This window comes from Vulpes lagopus, chromosome 12 (genome assembly GCF_018345385.1).
Source record: "Vulpes lagopus strain Blue_001 chromosome 12, ASM1834538v1, whole genome shotgun sequence".
Classification (NCBI taxonomy): Eukaryota; Metazoa; Chordata; class Mammalia; order Carnivora; family Canidae; genus Vulpes; species Vulpes lagopus.
Genome location: NC_054835.1, coordinates 20784913 through 20805735, shown reverse-complemented (window position 1 = coordinate 20805735; position 20823 = coordinate 20784913). Strand labels below are relative to the sequence as shown.

The window sequence follows — 20823 nt, the reverse complement described above, 5'->3', positions numbered from 1 at the left end:
ATCACCCCTGAGTGCTTTCAAGGAGCCTGTAATGCCTGGCAAGCCAAGGAACTGGTCCTAGAGCCTTGTCTGCAGACTGGTCATACCATGGCAGCATAATGCTGCCGTGATGCAGCCTCCCTGGAGTCGTGGCTGTCTCCCTCTATGGTCAGTTTGACTCCCAGAAACCAGCTGGCTGGTCCTGCTGACTTCCAGCCTCCCGGGGCCTCTGTCACCTCCCATCTGCCCTCCGTGACCACACTCTAGACCCCTCTTACAGGGAGATACAGCTCTTCCAACCCTAGAGCCATAGGGCTGCCCAGGTAACTGAGGTAGGGACTATCAACATATTCCTGAGACTGTAGTCTTAGCAATGGACAGTTAGCTAAACCTGATGGCAGAAGTCCAGAGAGGACTGGCCAGGTGAGCCAGTCCAGACCAAGACACAGGGGTCTGAAGCTGTGTCATGAGGGAATAAGTGGAAAGGATCTGTGTTCAGAGCAGGCCAGGTGGAATGAGCCTCTGTCTGCAGTGCCCTTCTCCATTCCCGGGTTCTGTGATCTTTCACCTTCAAAGTCTGGCTTAAGGCTTGCTCCCTCCAGTCAGCCTTCCCAGATGAGCCCCTTCCATCAATCCCTATTCTCATCCTCCCCATGCCCACAAAGCTTGGATCTGGTTCTTGGTGGCACAGGAGGAGTCCTATAAATGTGGGCAGAGCTTGGGGCTCTGTGTTCACTCACTGCAAACCCAAGACAGGATCACGTTATTAAACTGTTATTTTTTTTTTACAAACTTTTTTTTTTTTTTAATTTTTAGAGAAAGAGAGTGCACAGGGAGTAGGGACAAAGGGGGAGGAGGGGGAGAGAGAATCCTAAGCAGGCTTTAGGCTCAGTGCAGAGCCTGACATGGGGCTCAATCCCATGACCCTGAGATCATGACCTGAGCCTAAATCATGAATCAGATGCTTAACTTACTGAGCCACCCAGGCATCCCTGTCAAACTGTTTTGTAGCCACTCTTACCATCCTTTCTCCCAATCCCTGGGTGTGTACAGCATACCTACTCACAACACACCCATGGCCACACCCTGAGGACCCACATGGAGGGAGTGGGCTTGACAGGAGGACAGGGAAAGCAATGTGCACACACTCACCATTCACCTGCACCCTAATGTGCCCAGAACTGGGCTGGGTCTTAGGCCTCATAGGGCTCACAAGGAGAGGTGAATGCTAGTTAATTGGTGCAGAGCACTACCCTCACATTATAAAGATGGGGACTGGGGCGCCTGGTCGGCTCAGTTGTAAGAGCATGAGACTCTCTATCTTTGGGTCAGGAGTTCAAGCCCCACACTGGATGTAGAGATTACTTAACTAAATAAATAAACTTTTAAAAATAAATAAATAAAAAATCAAGATGGGGACTAAAGCTTGAAGAAAGTGAGCAATTTTCTCAAGGACCCAAAGAGTCAGGATTCAAATCCAGATACATCTGACTCCAGAGTCCATGCCAGCCTGTAGGGTACTCTTGTGTCCGTCAGATAAGGGAGCCTTTTCTTCCAAGTGGATGCACCCATTCTAGGCCTTAGTGAACAGAGCCCAGGCCAGATTTCTGTCCCCATTTATCTTACTGGCAGGCATCCTTGTATAGGATGCAAGCTGCACGCCCATACATTACAACCCTGGCCACCCAGCTGGAATGCGGTATGGTCTGTACTCAAGAGAGGCCTGGGCAAAGCACCGTGGGGGTCTCTGGGTAAGGTCGGTTCATTCTGCCTGGTCCTGGGTTGGGTTGGGGAAGGGCTCCCAAAGGATGCAAAGGGAGTTTCCCTGGGGGAAGAACCTTAGACATAACAAAATCTTTCAAATACTCCACCTTAGGGACACCAGGTTCAGTGGTTGAGAATCTGCCTTTGGCTCAGGCCGTGATCCCAGTGTCCCGGGATCGAGTCCCACATTGGGCTCCCTGCGTGGAACCTGCTTCTCCCTCTGCCTGTGTCTTGCCTCTCTCTGTGTGTGTCTCTCATGAATAAATAAATAAAATGTTTAAAAACCAAAAAAACCAAATACTCCATCTTATTTAATCCTTATGACAATACCTAAGAGGGCAGCCTTTGGCTTCAATTTACAAATTAGCAAACCTAGGCCCAGGAGATCTTTCTCAGTGAAAGGCAAAGGCAGGGGCAGAAGCACGACCCAGGTCTGCCTGACTCCAGCCCCTGAGCACTCTGCTTTACCAAGACCTTCCCTCGGGGAGAGAGCCCTTCTTAGGCCTCCACATCCCCAGGGCACTCCTGCTCACATGAATCCAGGCTCTGGCTGGCTACTCCAGCTTAGAAAGTGAACATAGAAATCCCAACAGTAACAAGTAATCTCCTCCTGGAGTTCACACAAATCTGCAGTTGAACAGAAGCATCTCACTGGCCCATCGAAGCCTTTGCTCCACCCTGAGACTGAACAGGGCATGTAGCAAACACAATGGGCTGTGGATGAGCCTATGCAGGCTCAAACCCATGGCCTGGTTTGGTGGCACTGCTGGGCTCAAAGTCACAGGGCTCACCACAACTGCTCATCAAATGAATCCTGACTGTCCCCACCCTCCCATTTAGCTAAGCTCTGTCTCCCACCCTCTAGAAGGCCTACTCTCGGATCTACCCTGAACAGCAGTAGATTTCTTCACCCTCCCTACAGCTGCTCCCCCCAATCATGCTAACCTCTGGGCAAAGGCAGGCTTTCATCAAGAAGCAAGTAGCACAACTCCAAAGCCTGGATACCCAATCAGAGAGCTCACCTAGCACAACCGCAGGTACCATGGTATTGGTCACCCCCATCACCAGTGCTTTTGAATTCTAGGAGCCTGGGGAACCTCTCACAAGTCATTTCATTCTTGCCCCTCCCTGGATGACAAGCAAAGGGGTGGCTTCTCCATTTCACTAACAGGGAAGCTGAGAGCAAACTTCTGGCCTTTTATTCATCCTGCTGGTTCATCCAGCTTTTACTCACGTCCCATTCATCCATGGTGGGAGGCTTCCTACTGGACCCCACTGAACCCCACTCCAACCTTGCCACAGTGGCTCCCATAATAGCACAGCAGTAACCCCCAGTGAGGAGGAAGTCCCTACTCCAAGACACTGGACCCCTGGTCAGGGCTCACAGGTCTCCTGTTTTCAGCCCTTCCAACAACCCAGGGCATCCTCCAGCAGGTCTGAGGAGCTCTGACCCCCATCCACAAGCCCTTTGCTCCCAATATCCCCTCCCAGGCTCCTGTCCTTTCATCAATTGCCTCCCATCTCCTACTCCCAGCCCTCCCTCTCAGTGCAATTGACCCCACCCCCAGTCCATGGGTGGGCACCGATGAGCTTGATTCAATCAACACATCCCATCTACCCAATCTACGCCAATGGGACAGAGGAAATCCCAAGCCTTGTGTGGGAACTACCACAGGAGTAACTACCACAGGAGTCCCTCTCTCCCTCAGCATGGTGGAAGGGCTGGAACAGCCGCAGCCACTTTGCTGCCACATGGGAGCGTCTGGAACTGCCAGGGGTAAGGGCTGACACTGCAGAAGGCAGAACAGAGACACAAAGAGAAACCAGGTCCTCAGTGATTTCCTTTCCCCTTCTGAAGTCTGGACTTTTTCAATTCTGCAAGCCAACAGATCCCTTTAATTGCATAAAAAAGTCTTCTAAGCCATAATCCCCAAACAGGCCCTCCTCCCAGCAGTGCAGTCCCCAGAGTGCTCACCAGGTTGACAAAATCCTGGTAGCAGATCTGCCCATCAGCATGGCTGTCGGCGAGAGCCAGGAGCACCTCCCTTTTGTGCGGGTCCAGCTTGGAGCTGTGACTCTCCAGGAGGCTGCGGAACTTGCCTGTGCTGATGTAGCCTGTGTTTCCAGGGTCATACTGAGGGAGAAGCACAGACGGCAGTGGGGTTAGTGGGGTCCCACAGGTGCCTTGTCTCCATCACCACTCACCAACTCCTGTCCCCCACCCTCTGCCAACAGAGGCCCAGGCTGAGTCTGGGATGTTTCTAAGGCCCCCATGGGAAATATCCAGATAGGGCATGGACAACCACTTAAAGTCTTAGAAGGCCCTGGAACCCTTTCGGATCACCCAATCCAACTATCTTGTGTGTGAACAGGATCACTGAGGCTCAGAGAAGTTAAGCTCCCTCCTGTCCACCCCTAATCCTGACCCTGGACAAAAGGAAAGCAGAAAGGAAAAGGCACCGAGGGCAGGGAAGATGAAGAAATTCCAGGGCACGGGCCAGAGGGACTCTGGTGGGGGATGCTGGGGCCTCGGGGAGCAGAGGCCTAGCCTTGTAAATCCTGCTGTACCTGGCTCCTGGCATGGTTCTCAGCCACACTCACGTACACCTACAGCCATGCCCATAGGCCTGGATGGGGGTCCCCAGAGACACTGTACAGCTTTGCAGCCTGTTCCCCCATCCTTGCCACCCTTGCCTGCCGGGGAGACTCTGACTCACCCTGTCCAGCCACTCTGTGCAGTGTCAGGACTCCCCAGGACACAGGCTGCTCTGGCTGCCCCCCTGCACACCGGACAGACAGACCTCTGGCTGCCAGCCTGCCCAGCTCTCTAATGTCCTACCTGTGCCTCCTCACTGGGCTGCTGGATCGTAGGCGCTGGTGGCACTACATACCCCAGGGTTTAGCAGGAGCCTGGCATAACTGGCGCTCAGTAAGCATTTCTTGGGCAGATAAATAGTGGGTGTTGGGATGAACAGAAGGGTACTCATCTTCCAGGGAAAGTATCATCGATTCAGGTAGGAAAGGAGCTCATCCATCTCTCCCAGAGAAGCCCCCAGACTTTCAATGCCTCTTCCACAGCCCCTCCTTCCTCACCGAGCCCCATCCAGGGTCCCCCCTCCCCCCCAGCACACACCCTGCTACAGCATGATGAGAACTGTCTATCGCCAATGTGGACAGCTCTGCTTGTTCACCAACTGCTTTCCCACATAAAGTTGCTGTGCCTACAGACGCTGCAGTGGGCGGCTTAGATTTTAAAGGCAAACAGACGTTGTGGATGTCCTTGTGTGCATCACAGGGGAGCCCAGATGACCAAATCCATGTCTCCCCCTTTCCTAGATAAGGTCAATGGAGACTATTTTAGGAAGGCTGATTCAGTGTGCAGTACCTCTAAGACAACCCAAGAGAAATAGCCAAGAGTCACAAGTCTTGGGCTATTTCAATTCTTCCCAGAACTCAGGGATGACATTCCTAAAGAGGCCTATTTAAAAATTTGCATGTGTCCCCACCCTCAATTCCAAATACCAGGTTCCAAGAATGACACCTATTTGTGTCAAGCACGTTACGCCACTGAGTATTTCAGGAAACTCCGAGACTCCCTGCCCCACAAAGATCTTTAAGAATAAAAACACCTGGGCACCTGGGTGGCTCAGTGGTTGAGCGTCTGCCTTTGGCTCAGGTCCTGGGATTCGAGTCCCGCATCAGGTTCCCCATAGGGAGCCTACTTCTCCCTCTGCCTATGTCTCTGCCTCTCTCTGTATGCCTCTTATGATTAAATAAATAAAATCTTAAAAAAAAATAAAAACATCTAATATTTGCTGTTTTCATGGAGCCAAACGCCTCTCTAAACACTTGATGTGTATAATTTCTTTGACTCCCCGACAACTCTGTGAAACAAGTCCTATCACTATCCCCATATTACAGATAAGGAAATAGAGGCACAGGGAAACGAGTGCTGAGAGATTAGGTGACATGCCTGCCAAGAAGCATTCTGCACCCAGGTGGCTTAGCACTGATAGCTTGTGACCTTCAGCCTCCAGGGGCCTGCTCTGCTGCTCCAGAGCCAAAGTCAAGGATCAAAGAAGTGAGAGGAGGGAGAGGAGGGAGCTCCACAGCTCTAACAGGCCCACCCTAAACAGATTTTGAAAGCAGGAAAGAGTGGTACACTTGGCAGCGGTTCTGATCCTCCCCACCCCCCATAATTCAGATAAGAAAGTGAGAGCTTGGGACACCTGGGTGGCTCAGCGGTTGAGCCTTTGGTTCAGGGCGTGATCCCAAGGTCCTGGGATGGAGTCCTGCATTGGGCTCACCACAGGGAGCCTGCTTCTCCCTCTGCCTGTGTCTCTGCCTCTCTCTCTCTCTCTCTCTCCCCCCATGTCTCTCTGAATAAATAAGTAAAATCTAAAAAAAAAATAAAAAAAAAAAAAAAGTGAGAGCTGAACCAGGAAAGGGCAATGATAGCCAGCGAAGGTCTCCCTTGGGTGCTTGGGACCCCTTGAATTCCCGCAGACTGACACAGACCACCTGACTCACTGGCATGGCCTCATGTGGCCCCTTGTGCTCGGTGGGCTATGACGGGGGTGAGGGGTAGAGGTGGAGAAGCAACCCTGAATCTGGGGAAAATCCACTCTCCCCCCATGACCACCCCCCATGAGCACTGCAGTGGGGGCAGAGATATGCCCACAGCATGGAGTCTCTCCTGACATGGTCTGGGGGAGAAAGCTCAGTGGCCTCTCATTCAAGAGCAAGAACACCAATCCCCTCCCAGGGGCTGCCTCAGAGGCTTGGGAGGGCAGCGAGGTGGAGGACTGGGATCAGGCTAGGGCCCCTCTCCCTTGTTCCAGCTCCAGACAAAGAACCACCTGCTCCCCGGGTCTCCCTCCCCCTCCAGGGCTCCCTGCTGTTGTCCTAGTGACAGGGGCTGCCCTGTGGCTCCAGGAGCCCCCACCCCCCTCCAGTCCTGCCCCAAGCACATTACAGGCAGGCTCCAGACTACAGAGAATGAGCTGGAAACAGGCCGAGTCTCCCTTCTCTGCCAAAACTCTACCTTTCATGCCAGGGCCAGACAAGCCAGACAATGGGGGTCATCACTACCCTAATAATGAGGCCTCAGGGATGAAGGAGGGTGCCTAGCAGGGAGGGAGAGGCAGGGAAGGGCTGGCTGCACAGAGGACACCTTCTGCCCCACCACCTGGGAAGATGAGGGCAAGAGCAGAGGCAGACAGTGAGCATGGGGCACAGGGGCAGGCAGGAGGCAGAGACAGGGAGACAAAGGGAGAAAGAGGGCAGCCCAGTGGCTCAGCGGTTTAGCATGGCCTTCGGTCCAGGGCGTGGTCCTGGAGACCCGGAATCGAGTCCCGCGTTGGGCTTCCTGCATGGAGCCTGCTTCTCCCTCTGCCTGTGTCTCTGCCTCTCTGTGTGTGTGTGTGTGTGTGTCTCTATGAATATGAATAAATGAATAAAATCTTAAAAAAAAAGGAGGGGGGGAGAATCAGGGAGAGCAAGCAGAAGGCGGACAGCAGTAGGTCCCCTCACCCCAGAAGAGGACTGAGGGCTTCTAAAGGGGGCTGCAGGGAGCAAGGCAAAATACCATTCTTGTTCCAGCCACTAACTAGTTTGTATAATTTAGAGTAAACCTCTCAAGGCATAATTGCCTCATCTATCAAGCATGCCCAGCGTCCCCTCAGGTTGTGGCGGGTTAGAGCAGACACAGGGCAGTGGCTCCCCAGGGCCGAGGGCGGCAGGGACGCAGTGTCCAACTCTTCCTACCTCATTCAAAGTGAAGCAGGAAGCACTCCTATCATGGGGGCCTGGCTGGCCCTCCTGGGCACACTTCCTGCCTTTGGGGCTCCTTCAAAGGCCATGTATGAGGGCTAGGGTCCATGGTTTGGAGCTTTGGGGAAAAACAACTCTACAAATGCAATTTTCCTTGTTAGTAATGTGTGGAAGGCCCCAAAGCTCCCCACATGCCATGCGCCCCACACCCTGGATTCATCCACTTTTAGCAGTGGGTCGCTCTCAGGGTGAGGCCTGGGCTGGATGGGTCCGAGGCAGCAGGGACTAGGGCTGGTGTGTGTGTGTGTGTGTGTGTGTGTGTGTGTAGGGGGTTGGAGCAGCTGTGAAAGGGCTGTGAAAGGGCCACAGGCAGGGGCCCAGCAGGGAGCCAGGAGTCAGGAGCATCCTGCAGCTGCCTCCTGAATAAGGTCCAGCACTGTGGAAGGCGGGGGCAGGCCAAGGCCACATTCAGCCTAGAGAGGAGGTTGCTGGGGGCAGGGGGAGAGAAAGGCCCCGAGTGAGCACAGACCCTCCCTCGGCTCCGCCCACCTGCCACCGCCATGAAAAGAGCTGCCAGAGGCTCCTCAGGGACATTTAATCCCAGCACCACCCAGCCTTCTGGCCCCTTAATCCTCCAGGTAGCCAGTTTTCCCCAGCCTGCCCCCCCCCACACACACACACCGGTCACATACCCCATCTCTTGACCTGGACCCCTTCCTGATGCCCTCATGACCCAGCCTGGGAAAAGAACCCACCATATTCTGGACTGTGGCCACTTAGGGCTCCTTCTTCCCCTCTCTGGGGCAAGGAGTGAGGGGAGAGTTTCCACAGATACCCTGCTGTCCCAGCTGCTGTGCCATCTTGGGCAGATCATTAACCATGCTGCCTCAGTTTCTCTTCAATCACATGGTAGGAACTCTCCCTTCTTAGGGTGACATAAGGGGGTCCATCCCCATCCGTGTACATATAAGCACACCATATGTAAATGGGGGCTGGGAAGAGAAATCCACAACCCATACAGCCCCTGGGGGCAACCAACCTTCTCTCCTTGGTCAAAGGGCTGATGGGAGATTTGGGATCAGGATGAGGCAACTCACTCTGAGGGTGATATCTGTGCTGTCGGAGGGACCTAGCGACAGTGGGGAGAGGAACAGCAGGCTGGAGAATCCGAATTTATGGTCCAGGAGAGCTGAAAGGAATCTCTACGGTTCTCAAATCGCTCTACAGAATTTTAGGGGCTCTGAGGCCCTTGAGAGGATGGGAGGGAGTTACTGAGCAGACCCCACCCTGAAGCTGTTTGACATACTGGCCTTCTGCATAACACTCGATTGAATATGTTAGAAGCTACAAATATGTAGAATGGCTGCTAAGTATCGGCCGTCACTGAAACCTCAGCTCACCCCAGGTCCTGGTTTGCCTGAGATCTCCTGCCTGAGCATGATTATTGCCAGCACCCCTTTCACCCTCAGAATGGTCCTGATCTGGATGATGAATTAGGTGGTCCCCCATTTACCTCTCACAACAAAATTCTGAGGTCAATACTATTACAAGCTCCATTTGACAGGAAGGGAAAATGAAGCGTGGAGAGTTGAGTTGACCACGTCTGAACAGCCAGTAGTTGGTGCAGACAAATTCAAATCCAGGTGAGGGGCCCAGGGCCTGCACTCTCCTATCATTGGGACAAAATGGCTAAAAATGGTTTGAGAGACTCCAGTCCAATCCTACCTTTGTTCATTTAACAAATATTTACCAAGGATCAACCATATGCCTGGAGGCGTCACACCTCATTTTCTGGACAGGGAAACAGGTATAGAGAGCAAAACGAAACTAGCTCGAGGTTACAGCATGAGTTAGTGGTCAGGATGGGAACAGTCCTGGGCTCCTCCGTGGGAACCTGCCCTAGTCTTGCCCTTCCTTGTCTTTGTCCTGTCTTATATATGAAATATAGCCCCTGGCTCAGAGTTTCCCCATGTGTGTTTTGTGGGACACCAGGCCCAAGATGGTGTCTAAAATAAGGGTTCCAAGGTCTCATAAGTTTGGGAAGCTCTTTTGGAAGGTCCTGATGCATCAAATCATACTGAGATTCTCACAGCAAAGAGACCCGTCTGGTTTTGTTCAGCCTGGCATTTCCCAAACTTATTCGACCTTTGAGCATCATATTTTAAACAGCAGCATGCCATAGAACACTTTTAGGGGAAAATGCATGAGTCCATGGAGTCATTTCTTCCATTTGTGGCACCCAGCCCCTCTGTTCATGGTTCCAAATCACCCTTTCATCTCCATTTCCTGAGCAGCAAAGGCCCTCAAGTCTGCCGCCGACACTGTGTCTGGAGGCCTCCAGCAGTTAGAAGTCTGCAGGCCCCAGGCCTCAACCCAAGGGCTGAGGGGGACGCTGCCCTGCCTGGGAGGGAGAGGCATAAGAATCAGGGATTGGCCTAAGGGAAGGCTGGGCTGAGCTCTCCGGGAACAGCCCTGCGGGAGCCAGGATCTGCCTGGTCAGCACCCAGGACAGCGGCGCCACGTCCCCATCCCCACCTCCTGCCGCCAGCCAGGGAGCTGGGCCAAGGCTTCAGAGTTTACCCAGCAGCAGTGAAGCGTAAGGGAAAGAAAGGCACGTACTTATTTTATATCTATTATGCATGTGTGAATTGGACAAACTGCATTTCCAGGACAATTACACGTCTGGCCCCTATTCCCAGCACTCGAATTCTCTTCCTGCTCCCACGACAACCCACCCCCTCTCCCTGATGTAGAGAGGCCCAGGAGGTCAGTGAAGGGTGTGGGTACCTTTAAGGACTCCGAAGGCAGCACCTGGAATGCCATCCTGGTAGAGACCAGGAGACCCCTCCACTCTGGAAGGTTGGGACCTGGATCTAGGGAACACTGGCCCCAGTGTCTTCTCACTGCCCTCCAAGACAGAATGAGCCCTGGGAAGTGACCACATGGCATGCATGCGAGGGGCAGGGAAAAGTACAGGGAGCTGCCCCTCCCACTTTGGGAACTGTTACCAAGCCTCATCTGCTTTTCCTTGCATCATTACCCGGCTTCTGAGCAGAGATGAATTAACGAGGCTACTCAGGGGCTTATGGCTCAGCAGAGCTGTCCCCACCCAACAGGCAGAGCCCACCAGGGGACTCTGGCCCATTATGGATATTGACTGCCCCATAAATTAGGTCCAGGCGTGCAGCTGCTGAGGTCAGGAGGTGAAGTTATGGGGGTAGCAGCTTTCTCCTCTGGTTCTCCTCCCTTGCAAATGAGGATGCTAATTCTCCCCATAGAGAAAATCCCCTCACATCTCACATCAGTCCCTGACTTCTCCCCCTGACTCTGAAATACAGATTTTTCACAAATATCTTAATAAGATATTTGTCCTTATATTCCTTTTCTTTTCTTATTCTTTTATTCTCACACCAAATCTAGAGTGAGTGTGATTAATCCCATTTAACAGATTTGGAAACTGAGGTACACAGAGATAAATAGTTAGTCCAGAGGCCTTCCCAGTGAGTGGAGTGGGGCACCATCTGGCTTGCTCAAGCTGGGGCTGGAGTGGATTTTCAGACATCAAGCCTCCCTGGGAAGAAGAGAGACCAGTTCCTGAAGCCCAAGTTCTGACCCTCCTGTCCTTGGGTCACCCCACATGGACACACAAGGGACCCTTGTGCTCCCCTGGGATTTGGGCAAGCCAGGCCTCCGACAGCTAGAGAAGCTTCTGTGATTCTAGGATTCCCAGCTGTATTATTTCTGTTCTTTCAGCTGCCAGAGGAGGGGTCTAGGGGGGAGGCAGCTCATCCTTTTCAAGAGGTTTCTCCCAGAAGCCCCATATGGGCTCCTGAGCATCCCTCCTCCCCATAAGTCAAACAGCTGAATCTGGCTCTGAGGCTGGCAGGCTGGTTGGGGAGCTAGAACACCTTTCCCTTAGCAGAGAAGCGGGTATCCTGGCCTGAATCCAGGCTGAGTTGCTGGATAATGGGCATGTTTCCAAAACCACCCAACTCTCTCAACACCTGGGCTGGAGGGGAAGAGCGCTCAAGCTCCCCCCAACTCCCATGCAGGAAGCTGGGGTTAGGAGGGCAATGAGGGGTGGGTGCTGGCTCTTTCCTCCATGCTTTGTCTCTTTCCACCCTGAGAGTCGCTTGGAAGCCCCTGCATGTCCTCTTTCAGAGCCCCCCAAGGAAGGCCTTAGAGACTCTGAGAGGGCAGCTGGGGGCTGGGACTCAGAGGCAGGTCCCTTGGGTCCCCAGGAGCGGACATACTGCCCTGCCTGCGCTGACTCATCCAGGCAGAGCCATCCCAGCGGCCTAGGGACTAAAGCTGAGTCATGGCCACAAAGGCAGGCATCCCAGCCCAGAGGGGAAGCCACAGGCAGGGAGGGGTGGGGTTGGGTCCCAGCAAGGGTCAGGGGCTTTACAACTGCCCCATCCCTCCCTTCAGCCTAAACCCATTTCCTCCTACTGCTTCTCTTGGAAGCCACAGAAGGGTCCCTCATTCCTCAGAAAAGAGAGGGCTGAGAGATCCAAGAGGCAGGGGAGTGGGAGCCAGGCAGGTAGCACAAACGGGTCACCAAACATTTTCACCTCCTGGGGCCCTCCACCCTGTTTCAGAAGCCACCCGAAGCCTTGTGGACAAACTACAGATAACCCCTTCTGCAGAGGACCCTCATTTGCTTTGTGTCTCTGGGCAAGCCCCACCCTCTTGGGCCTCAGCTTCCTCCTCTGTAAAGAGGGGATAGTACTACTCACTTCACAGAGCTTCTGAAAGATCAAAAGGAGAGAAGGACGTATGTACATGCAGTAGGCACTCAATATTTGCTCTCTCAAAGAAATATTTACTGACTCAAACCTGTAACTTGCTTCAGAAAAGCTGGTGAGACAGAGATGGTGGCTACCCCTGGCTGTTCACAACTCAAGGTACACGTGGGCCCATTTCCGTAACACAGAAGACCACTAGGAACTGCCAAATGGACCACCAGGCAGAGGAAGCTGGCTCTGGGCTGTAGTCACTGATGGCCAGGCCCTGCACCCTCAGCCATGCAAGCATCCAGCCGGTGAGCAGAGGGGACACTTGAGCGTCACCCCCATCCCAGGCAGCCTTTGTCCCAAAGCTTCTCTTCTTTCCCTATGGAAAGTTCAGAAGGAATGTGGATTTCCAGCTCCTGTCCTGAAGAAGCCAGCTCAATAGGGTAGAAGGAACCCTAGCCTGGGGACCTGGACACTTTGGCCACCTATAGCTATTACATGTCAGAGGTTCTTTTGAAAACAGCATCAATTCTCTTAAATTCCAGTAACATGACACGACTGCCATGTTTATCAGGGCTCACTATGTACTGTGCCAAGTGCTACATACATGCTAGCTCCTGGGCCTCACCCAACCCTGAGGGAACGGTGGTATTCTAGGCAGCAGACAGATGGGACAACAGAAGCTTGAGAGGTCACCAGGCTTGCCTGTTGCCACACAGCTGAGAGCAGAACTGGGACTGGAGCCAGATGTGTGAACTCTCCTCTGCCCTAGTCACTCAGGGCACTAAGTAAGCAAATGGAAGTCTGCAAGGCCTGGTGGCGGGAACACAGGTCAGAGGGGAACAGAACCGGGCTCTAGTCCCAGCTCTGATACGACTGCACCAAGTGATCTCAGAAGGCCACTCACCTCTGTTTCTGAGTTTGCAAAATGAGCAGATTGGATACGATGCTTCCACCAACCTTCTACTAACCTATTAGGTCTTCGAGGTGGTAGCAGCCCCAGAGTGGCCAGCATGAGCAAGGCAGCCCCACAGTCAGGGCCTGCTTGTGGGGAAGACATTTGAACCCAAAATAACACAGGCGGGGCCAGTCTGACGCGTCATCTGCTTGAACACATGTGTGCCCGTCGTGTGGCAAGCAACATACAATCTCAGATCCCTTGACCTCATTGCTCAACTGCCATCAAATGTATTTCTGGGTGTGGTCAGGGATAAAAGGGTTCATTCAGCATGAGTGCCAGGGTCACTGGGGCAGGATCAGAATAAGAAAGCTGGCTTTGTGGTAAAGGGACATCCATGGCCTCAAGGGCCTGGAGGCCACCTGATAAGGGGTTGGAGGTACAGAGCCTAAGCAAGAGCTCCAGTCAAACCCATGGCTTTGTCCTTCTCTGGGAACCTCTTTCTGCTGGCTAATCATGTGTTGGGGGGGGGGGGGGCTGCCATCAATGCCCTGTCTCTGTGGCAGTTATTTCCTCTGTGACCTCTCGCTAATCCATTCAGTGGTCCCATCTGAACCTTTTTTTTTTTTCAGCTCCTGCAACTTAAGCCAGCTTGCAGGAGAACTGCAAATGAACTGGGCTTCAGGGTCAACCCTATCAAGCTGGCTTCTTCAGGGGGCTTCAGGGAAGACCCCAGGCTCGAGAGAAGGGGACCATCAGGGGAGACACTTGGGGAAAGCAAGCAGGAAAATCCTCTGGGCTCAGAAGTGGCTCTCTTTCCAGGAGCCTGGATTGGGAAGGAGCCAGTTTAGAGAGGCCACTGCCTTCCCTGTGGGGGTCTGGATCTCAGAAGCAGCCCTATGCTTCTTCCAGCAAATTCTGATTGCCAGTTAAGAGACAGCTGTCGAATGTCCACTCGGTATCAGACATTGTAAAGAGTCTCCACTTTGGTTTCATTCCCACAGTTGTCCTTGGAGTTCAAGATTACCATCCTTGTTTTACAAATGAGGAAACTGAGGCTGAGAGCTAATGTACTTGGCCCCAGTCACAAAGTCAGCAAGGTTCGAAGCCAGGTCTCTCTGACTCCAAATCCAGGGTCCTGTACCCAGCAGGCTATCTTAAGTTGCTCTGTGTGCTGGTTGTAGCACATTTAGAATTGATCCCTGAGGGCACCTCCCTGGGGTCAGGAAGGGACAAAGAGTGAGACTATCAAAGCATAACCTGAAGAAGAAGAGCCTGTGGAACAGCATAAAGCCAGGACCAAAGGGCACATTACTTGTGCAAAATTACAAATATCAGGGCAATAGATGAGAAATAAACAGAACCACGTATAAAAATTTACCAAGTGATAAAACTTTCCGAACACATTAAAGTAAGTGTTTCTTAATAAGTGTTGGCATAACTGGATAGGAAAAATGTCTGGATGGAGTAAAGGGCCAGATGACTTCTTCAATCACAGAAAAACTGGTAGGAAATAGAAGTGCGTATTTGTAAGATCTAAAAAGGGATGAAGACTGGGGCACCTGGCTGGCTTAGTCGGAAGAGTGTGAGACTCTTGGTCTAAGGGTCGTGGTTTGACCCCAACGTGGGGAGTAGAAATTGTTTAATAAATAAGTAAATAAAATTAAAAAAAATTTTTTTTAAATAAAGAGGGTTGAAGCCTGTCTTGAGTCCAAAGCAAAAGAAGGAATCATGAAGGAAAAGCTCAGCAAATTCAACTGTCGAAAAGTAAGACATAAAACCACGATATAACACCATGACAAGACTCATATTTAGGTAACTTTAAAATCTAATACTTAGGAAAACCATTAAGATCCCAAGCATATGAAAAGATAATTCCCTCAAGCAGAAGTGGAAATAGGAAACAAAGCATATGGAATGTCTGGGGGTTGAAGTAATGACGTGCAGGTTTCCTGCCTGCTACAACTTCTGAGATCCAAGGGGAAGAAGTCCAGGGTGGGGTGAAGATGGATGGCATGCTACTCTCCTGCTGGAGCAGGAAAGACAAATTCCCACAAGAGGGAAGGGGGAGGGAGGTAAACCTCCACAGGACTGGGGTCACCTGTTTTCTCCACTTCCAACTCCCACAAAAGGCATCCTATTTAGTTGAGGGGTGACCACATCAGACCAACAGGCTAAGGTCATGACTTCTAGTTCTTGGGTTTTTGTATTTTTTATGATTTTATTTATTTATTCATGAGAGACACACAGAGAGAGGCAGAGACATAGGCAGAGGGAGAAGCAAGGTCCTGGAGGGGAGCCCAGTGTGGGACTAGATCCTGGATCCCAGGATCACGTCCTGAGCCAAAGGCAGATGCTCAACCCCTGAGCCATCCAGGCATCCCTAGTTCTTGGGGTTTAATTAACTTCAGGCTGGGTGAAAGCTAGTCTATGTGCTGAAGAACCAGACAGCAGAGGGAACAATGGGTACAATGCCATTCCTAAAGCCTGGGGGGAAGTTCCAACAGGTTCCAGTTTGAAACTGGGTGATCACTGCTGTTCCCTTGACCAAGGAAAGAAAGGAGGATGTACTGGGGCCAGCTTCTCATTCCATCAACCTCTGAAAGAGGAACACCTCACCTTGCAGCGACAGACAGGTGTCATGAACCCTACCCCACTGACAACAGTTTGACTGGTCAGGGCTGTCTATTTCTGTATGAGGTGGTTGGGGGCTACTTCAACCCCCAGTCAAATATTCAGTCCTAAATGCACCAAGTTCCCCAATCCCCAAGTCCTATCTTTAAGCAGGCCCACAGGAAGAGGCAAGGGGAAAACCCTTCCAAGTTCTGAATAACCTTGGATCCTGAAGTTGCACGCTCCTTGGTGAAGCTTCATACCTACTCTCCAGTTGGCATACTGGGGAATGGTAGAAGGGCAGCTTCACGAAGTAGGGGCAAGGAACACAGAGGCACTGGATCTCTACCAGAGCTCAAGCCCCGCTCAGGAGCAGCTCAGCTCTCCTTAAACACAAATCACCCATAGAAAGGAAGGTGACAGAAATGGGCTGCTTCTTCCTTAAAAAAAAAAAAATATATATATATATTGGGCAACCCAGATGGCTCAGTGGTTTAGTACCACCTTCAGCCCAGGGCCTGATCCTGGAGACCCGGGATCGAGTCCCACATCAGGCTCGTTTCTCCCTTTGCCTGTGTCTCTGCCTCTCTCTCTCTCTCTCTCTTTTTACGTCTCTCATGAATAAATAAATAAATATTTTTTTAAATTTTAAAAAATAAAATAATATTTATTTATTTATTATTTTAGAGAGAGAGTGCATGCAAGTAGGTGGAGGAACAGAGGGAGAGGGACAAGCAGACTCCTCACTGAGCATGGAGCCTGATGTGGGGCTGGATCCCACGACCTCAAGATCATGACCTGAACCAAAACCAAGAGTCAGACACTTAACCAACTGGGCCACCCATGAGCCCCCACAAATGGGCTTCTAATGTCACATGACAGATGGGGAATAGACATAAGGCTGAACTCACTGTGAGAAAAAATGGTTTGCCTGGAGTACTTTGGTAGTTTCTTCCCTAGAATTTATTTTGTCTGTCTGGCATGGTTTCTGGGTGGGCCCTTCTAGAGGCAGGGAGATGCTCTCTGTGACACTAGGGACCCCCCTGTGGGATGTGGGCAACACAGAAAATGGATTTCCCAGACCACCAGAGAATATTAGTTGCTACATGTTCTCTCCTCTCTCTGCTCCAAATTCTTCCTACTAAAAGTTTTCCTCCATTCACCCAAATAGTTCCTTTTCAAATGTAAACACACACAGAAAATTAATCAAATGAGAAAGACACAGAGGGAAAAGAAACGATACACTTTGTTCTAGGTTCTGATTCTAAATCTGGCAGGAGGTGTGAAGGGCTGGCAGCCTGCTGGTCGCAGTACCGTGGCAGCAGACGGCCCCTCCTGCCTCAGGGCAGCAGGCCAGCAGCTGCTGTGCTCTTAGGAACTGGAGGGAGAGTGGGTGTCCCGTGGGAGCAGAGGGAGAGATGCGCCACCCCACTGGGACAGGAGCCGGTGGATGTTCCCCAAACCACAGCCAAAACTCCCGCTAAGGTGGATGACACCCCCCAAGCCCCGCCTCTGGCCTGCCATGACTTCTCAGCTTTCAGGACCACCTGGGGACCAGCCTTTGGTAGGTTCCTCACACTAAATTTGTCTGAAGCCCAAGCTGTCAGGGTTTTTTTTTTTTTTTTTTTTCCAACACCCCACTGCCTACAATAGGATAAGGTCTGGTCCAAGCTACTTCCTCAGCTTCTTCTCCTCCAACCCAGCAGGGCTCTTAAAGTTGCACATACTTCATGGCACAATCATGCTTACATCACTGCAGGACCACAGCACTCACCACTTCCCCTGTGCTGGGACATCCCTGGCCTCCTCTCCTCTGCATCGTCGTGGAATGGAGAGGGAAATATACATAAGCGCTTAGCACCGGTACTAAGCAACAAAGAAACTGTTTCCTTGCTGAAGGTCAAATGTCCACCAACAGATTCCAAAGTTGGCATTCCCAACACCATTCCGCACATCTAGACTCCAGGCGTTGCAAACAATCACACACTATTTCACAGAACTCTCTCACCCCTGCCGCAAAGTTAGAGTCAGCTTTCAAAAGAGCTCAAACTGTGAGTCACCCCCCAAGGACAGCAGAGGTTTGAGTTCAGTGGTGGCCAGGGATCTTTGAAGGTGGAGGTAAAGGAGGAGATGTTAACGGGATGTTAACCTAAGCCCTTCCCCCACCTCCCCAGTCCCGGCTGCGGTCTCCCCAGGCATACGGGGAATGTCCCAGGCTTCCAATACCTATTGTGCAATTTCTACATGGTATAAGCCCAGCTCTGGTGAGGCCGAGTTGGGAGGAGGAGGCAGGGAAGGATCTCTCAGGGGAGCCCACCGCCTACTCCTGGAACCTGGAGAGCCGCGGAGAGCCCTGTCGATCAGTTTCAGAGATGCACTAAGCCACGCCTCCCCCCCAACGTCACCGTCTCGGGAGTGCGGAGCTAGGGAAGCCCACGCAAGCAGGGAGACTGATTGTGGGGAGGGCTGGAAGGAAGTGGGGGGATTTAACTGCTCACGTACCTGATCAAACAGGACTTTCCAGTGCTGGTAGAGAGGGAGGCCATGCAGAAGAAAAGGAAGAGGGGAGAGAGAGAGAGAGAGAGAGAGAGAGAGAGAGAGAGAAACACACACTTATCACCAAGGTCTCTCTAGCCCCCTGATATTTCTGGCATAGCCTCCCATCTGCTCCCCAGACTCAGGAACCCGCAAGACACCAGGGGAAACCTGGGAAGAGCTCCCCAAATGAGGCTGCACTAAGCAAAGAGAGGGAACTGAGGTGGGGGGGGGGGTTGTCCCTCTCTTGGAGACAGGCGGGAGGAGGAATAAGCTGAAGGAGGGGGATTCTCAACAATTACTAAATAAAGGCGCCCAACTCTGTCCAAGGGCCTCTAATAAGTTCTGCCTAAAGCTTGTGTCCACGTCTACTCCCACACCGGGGAGCGCACCCCCTGCTGCAATAGCCTGAGCTCGCGGGGGCCAGAGACCCCTACTCTGGACAACTCAGCCCTGAATAAACACTAACCTTTGCCTGCAGTTTGGGAGGAGGGGTCTCCGGAGTGCCCAAGGCTGGGTCTAAGTGCCCCATGTATGAGAGGGGCGGGTACTGGGGCTTGGGGCCAGGAGCAGGTGAGGGGTTTAACCCAGGCAGCCAAAGGGGAGGGAAGAGGTGAAGCTCCCCTGAGGCTCCTTCGCTGTGGGTTAGGGTCCTGGCTTCACTCCGTTTCCCTACCCTGACCGAGGGCTACGGCAGGGCAGGGCAGGGCAGAGTCTCCAGTCCGTCACCGCTGCTTGCAGGTTAACCTCAGGAGCGAGTAGCTGAAGCAACTGCAGCTCCCAGGGCTCCCCGGGCCAGAGGGAAGGAGGCTCCGGCGGCAGACGGCAGGGAAGCCCTCTGGGGCAGCCCCTCCCCACCCTCGCCCCGCGGACCGGCGCTGGCACTAGACCCGGCCTGGGACTCCCGGCACTGCCCGTCCTCCGGCCGGGTTCGGGGCTGGGGCCGCCTAGCACTGCGGTGCGTGCCGCGCCGGGGCAGGTGCCGGGAGGTTGCCCACTCCGAGGGGAGGAAGGCGGTGGCCAGACCGGCCGGCGCGGCAGGCTCCGCGGACTCTGCGGCGCTCGCTGCTTCCCCGGCCCCGGGGGCCCGCAGGTCGCGAGTGGGGGGGGAGTCCCTGCTGCGACGCGGCCGCCTCTGCGGGCAAACGCCGTGTCCCGGGCACTGCGCCAGCCGCGGGGAGAGGGCTCCGCGGCCGACCGGCCCCCTGCGCAGCGGCCGGGCTGCGTCCCGCGGGGAAGCCGCCGAGCCCGAGCCCGAGCCCGAGCCCGAGCCCGAGCCCGAGCCCGAGCCCGAGCCCGAGCGGGGGTGGCGCGCGCCTGGGGGACACCGGTCCCTCCGCCCCCTCCCGCCCGCGGGGACCCGGCCAATCCCGGGCGCGCCCGCGTCACCTTGAAACCTCCAAGTTGCCCCGCGGGGGCGGGGCGGGGCGGGGGCAGCTCCCCCTCCGGGCCCCCCAGAAAGTTTGCCGGGGCCGGGGAAGGGGCACTCACGTCCTCCGGCGCCGCGGGCCGCCGCTCCTCGGCCTCGGGCTCCAGCTCCTCGATGCGCTCCGCCTCGGCGCAGGCGGCCACCGCGGGGCCCGGGCTGGGGTGCTCGCCCATGCCGGCGCGAGCTCCGGGGCGGGCGGCTGCGGGCTCGTCCGGGGCGCCGGGCTAACTTCGCGCCGCGCCGGCCGCGCCGCTCCGGGGGCTCTGAGCGCGCCGCGCCGCCTCCGCCTCCGCCTCCGCCTCCGCCTCCGCGCCCGCGCCCGCGCCCGCCCCCATGGCCCCGGCCCCCGCGCCGCCGCCGCTGCCGCCGCCTCGCCTCGCCTCGCCTCGCCGCCGCGGGACGCCCAGCCTCCCGCCGCCAAACTTCTCCGCGCCGCGGCCGCGCCGGCCCCCGCCCGGGCCCCCGCCCCGGCCCCCGCCCCCGCGCCAGGCTCCGCGGCGAGGGCGCCCTTGGGCTGGCCCCGGCCCCGGCCCCGCTCGCCGCGCTCCCCGCGCTCCCCGCGCTCCCTTCCCGCCCCCCGCGGCCCCCGCTCTGCGCGCGAGTCTCCTCCTCCCCGCGGACTCCTCGGGGGCGGGGCGGGCAGGGGCGGGGGCGGGGCTGCTCCCGGGACCGCGGTCCCCAGCCCCCGGGCGCCACCGCCGGAGCCACCTCGGTCCGGGCGGCGCGGCCCCGGGAGGGGCGGGGGCCGGGCTGCGGCGGGGCGGGCGGGCGAGTGGCCGCACCGCCCGGGGTGGGGGCGCGGGGCGCGGGGCGCGGGGCGCGGGGCGCGGGGAGCTGGGCGCGGGGAGCTGGGCGCGGGGCAGTGCTGCGCTCCCGCCGGCCTGCAGCCCGGGCCGGGACGCTCTCGGGGCCCGGATGGGGCCGTGCCCACCCCCAGGACCCACCGGGTTAACGACCACTTGGAGACTGCAGCGGCGTGAAGGAGGCAGGGGCGAGGCTTTAGTAAGTTGGCCATGTCGGGGTTAACTGGGAGTGAATTGGGGGCGGGATGCTGGGAGGACTGGATCCTGAACACCCTCCATCTCGCTTCCCCTCCC

General features: G+C 54.7%; 1 protein-coding gene across 5 annotated transcripts in view; it reads right to left on the bottom strand.

Moving 5' to 3' along the window:
- RHBDL3 (rhomboid like 3) overlaps nt 1–19972 on the bottom strand; it is a 47093-nt gene extending 27121 nt beyond the window's left edge. For 2 of the 5 annotated variants that reach the window (XM_041726587.1, XM_041726591.1), the window contains exons 1-3: nt 19789–19972; nt 18265–18288; nt 3719–3877 (exon numbers count right to left, since the gene is read on the bottom strand). In XM_041726587.1, coding sequence (XP_041582521.1) covers nt 3719–3877; nt 18265–18288; nt 19789–19899 — 294 coding nt within the window. In that variant the 5' untranslated portion in view covers nt 19900–19972. The remainder of the gene's footprint in view (nt 1–3718; nt 3878–18264; nt 18289–19788) is intronic. The other 3 variants (XM_041726589.1, XM_041726588.1, XM_041726590.1) reach the window with 3 other exon arrangements.
- Nucleotides 19973–20823: the final 851 nt, after the last annotated feature.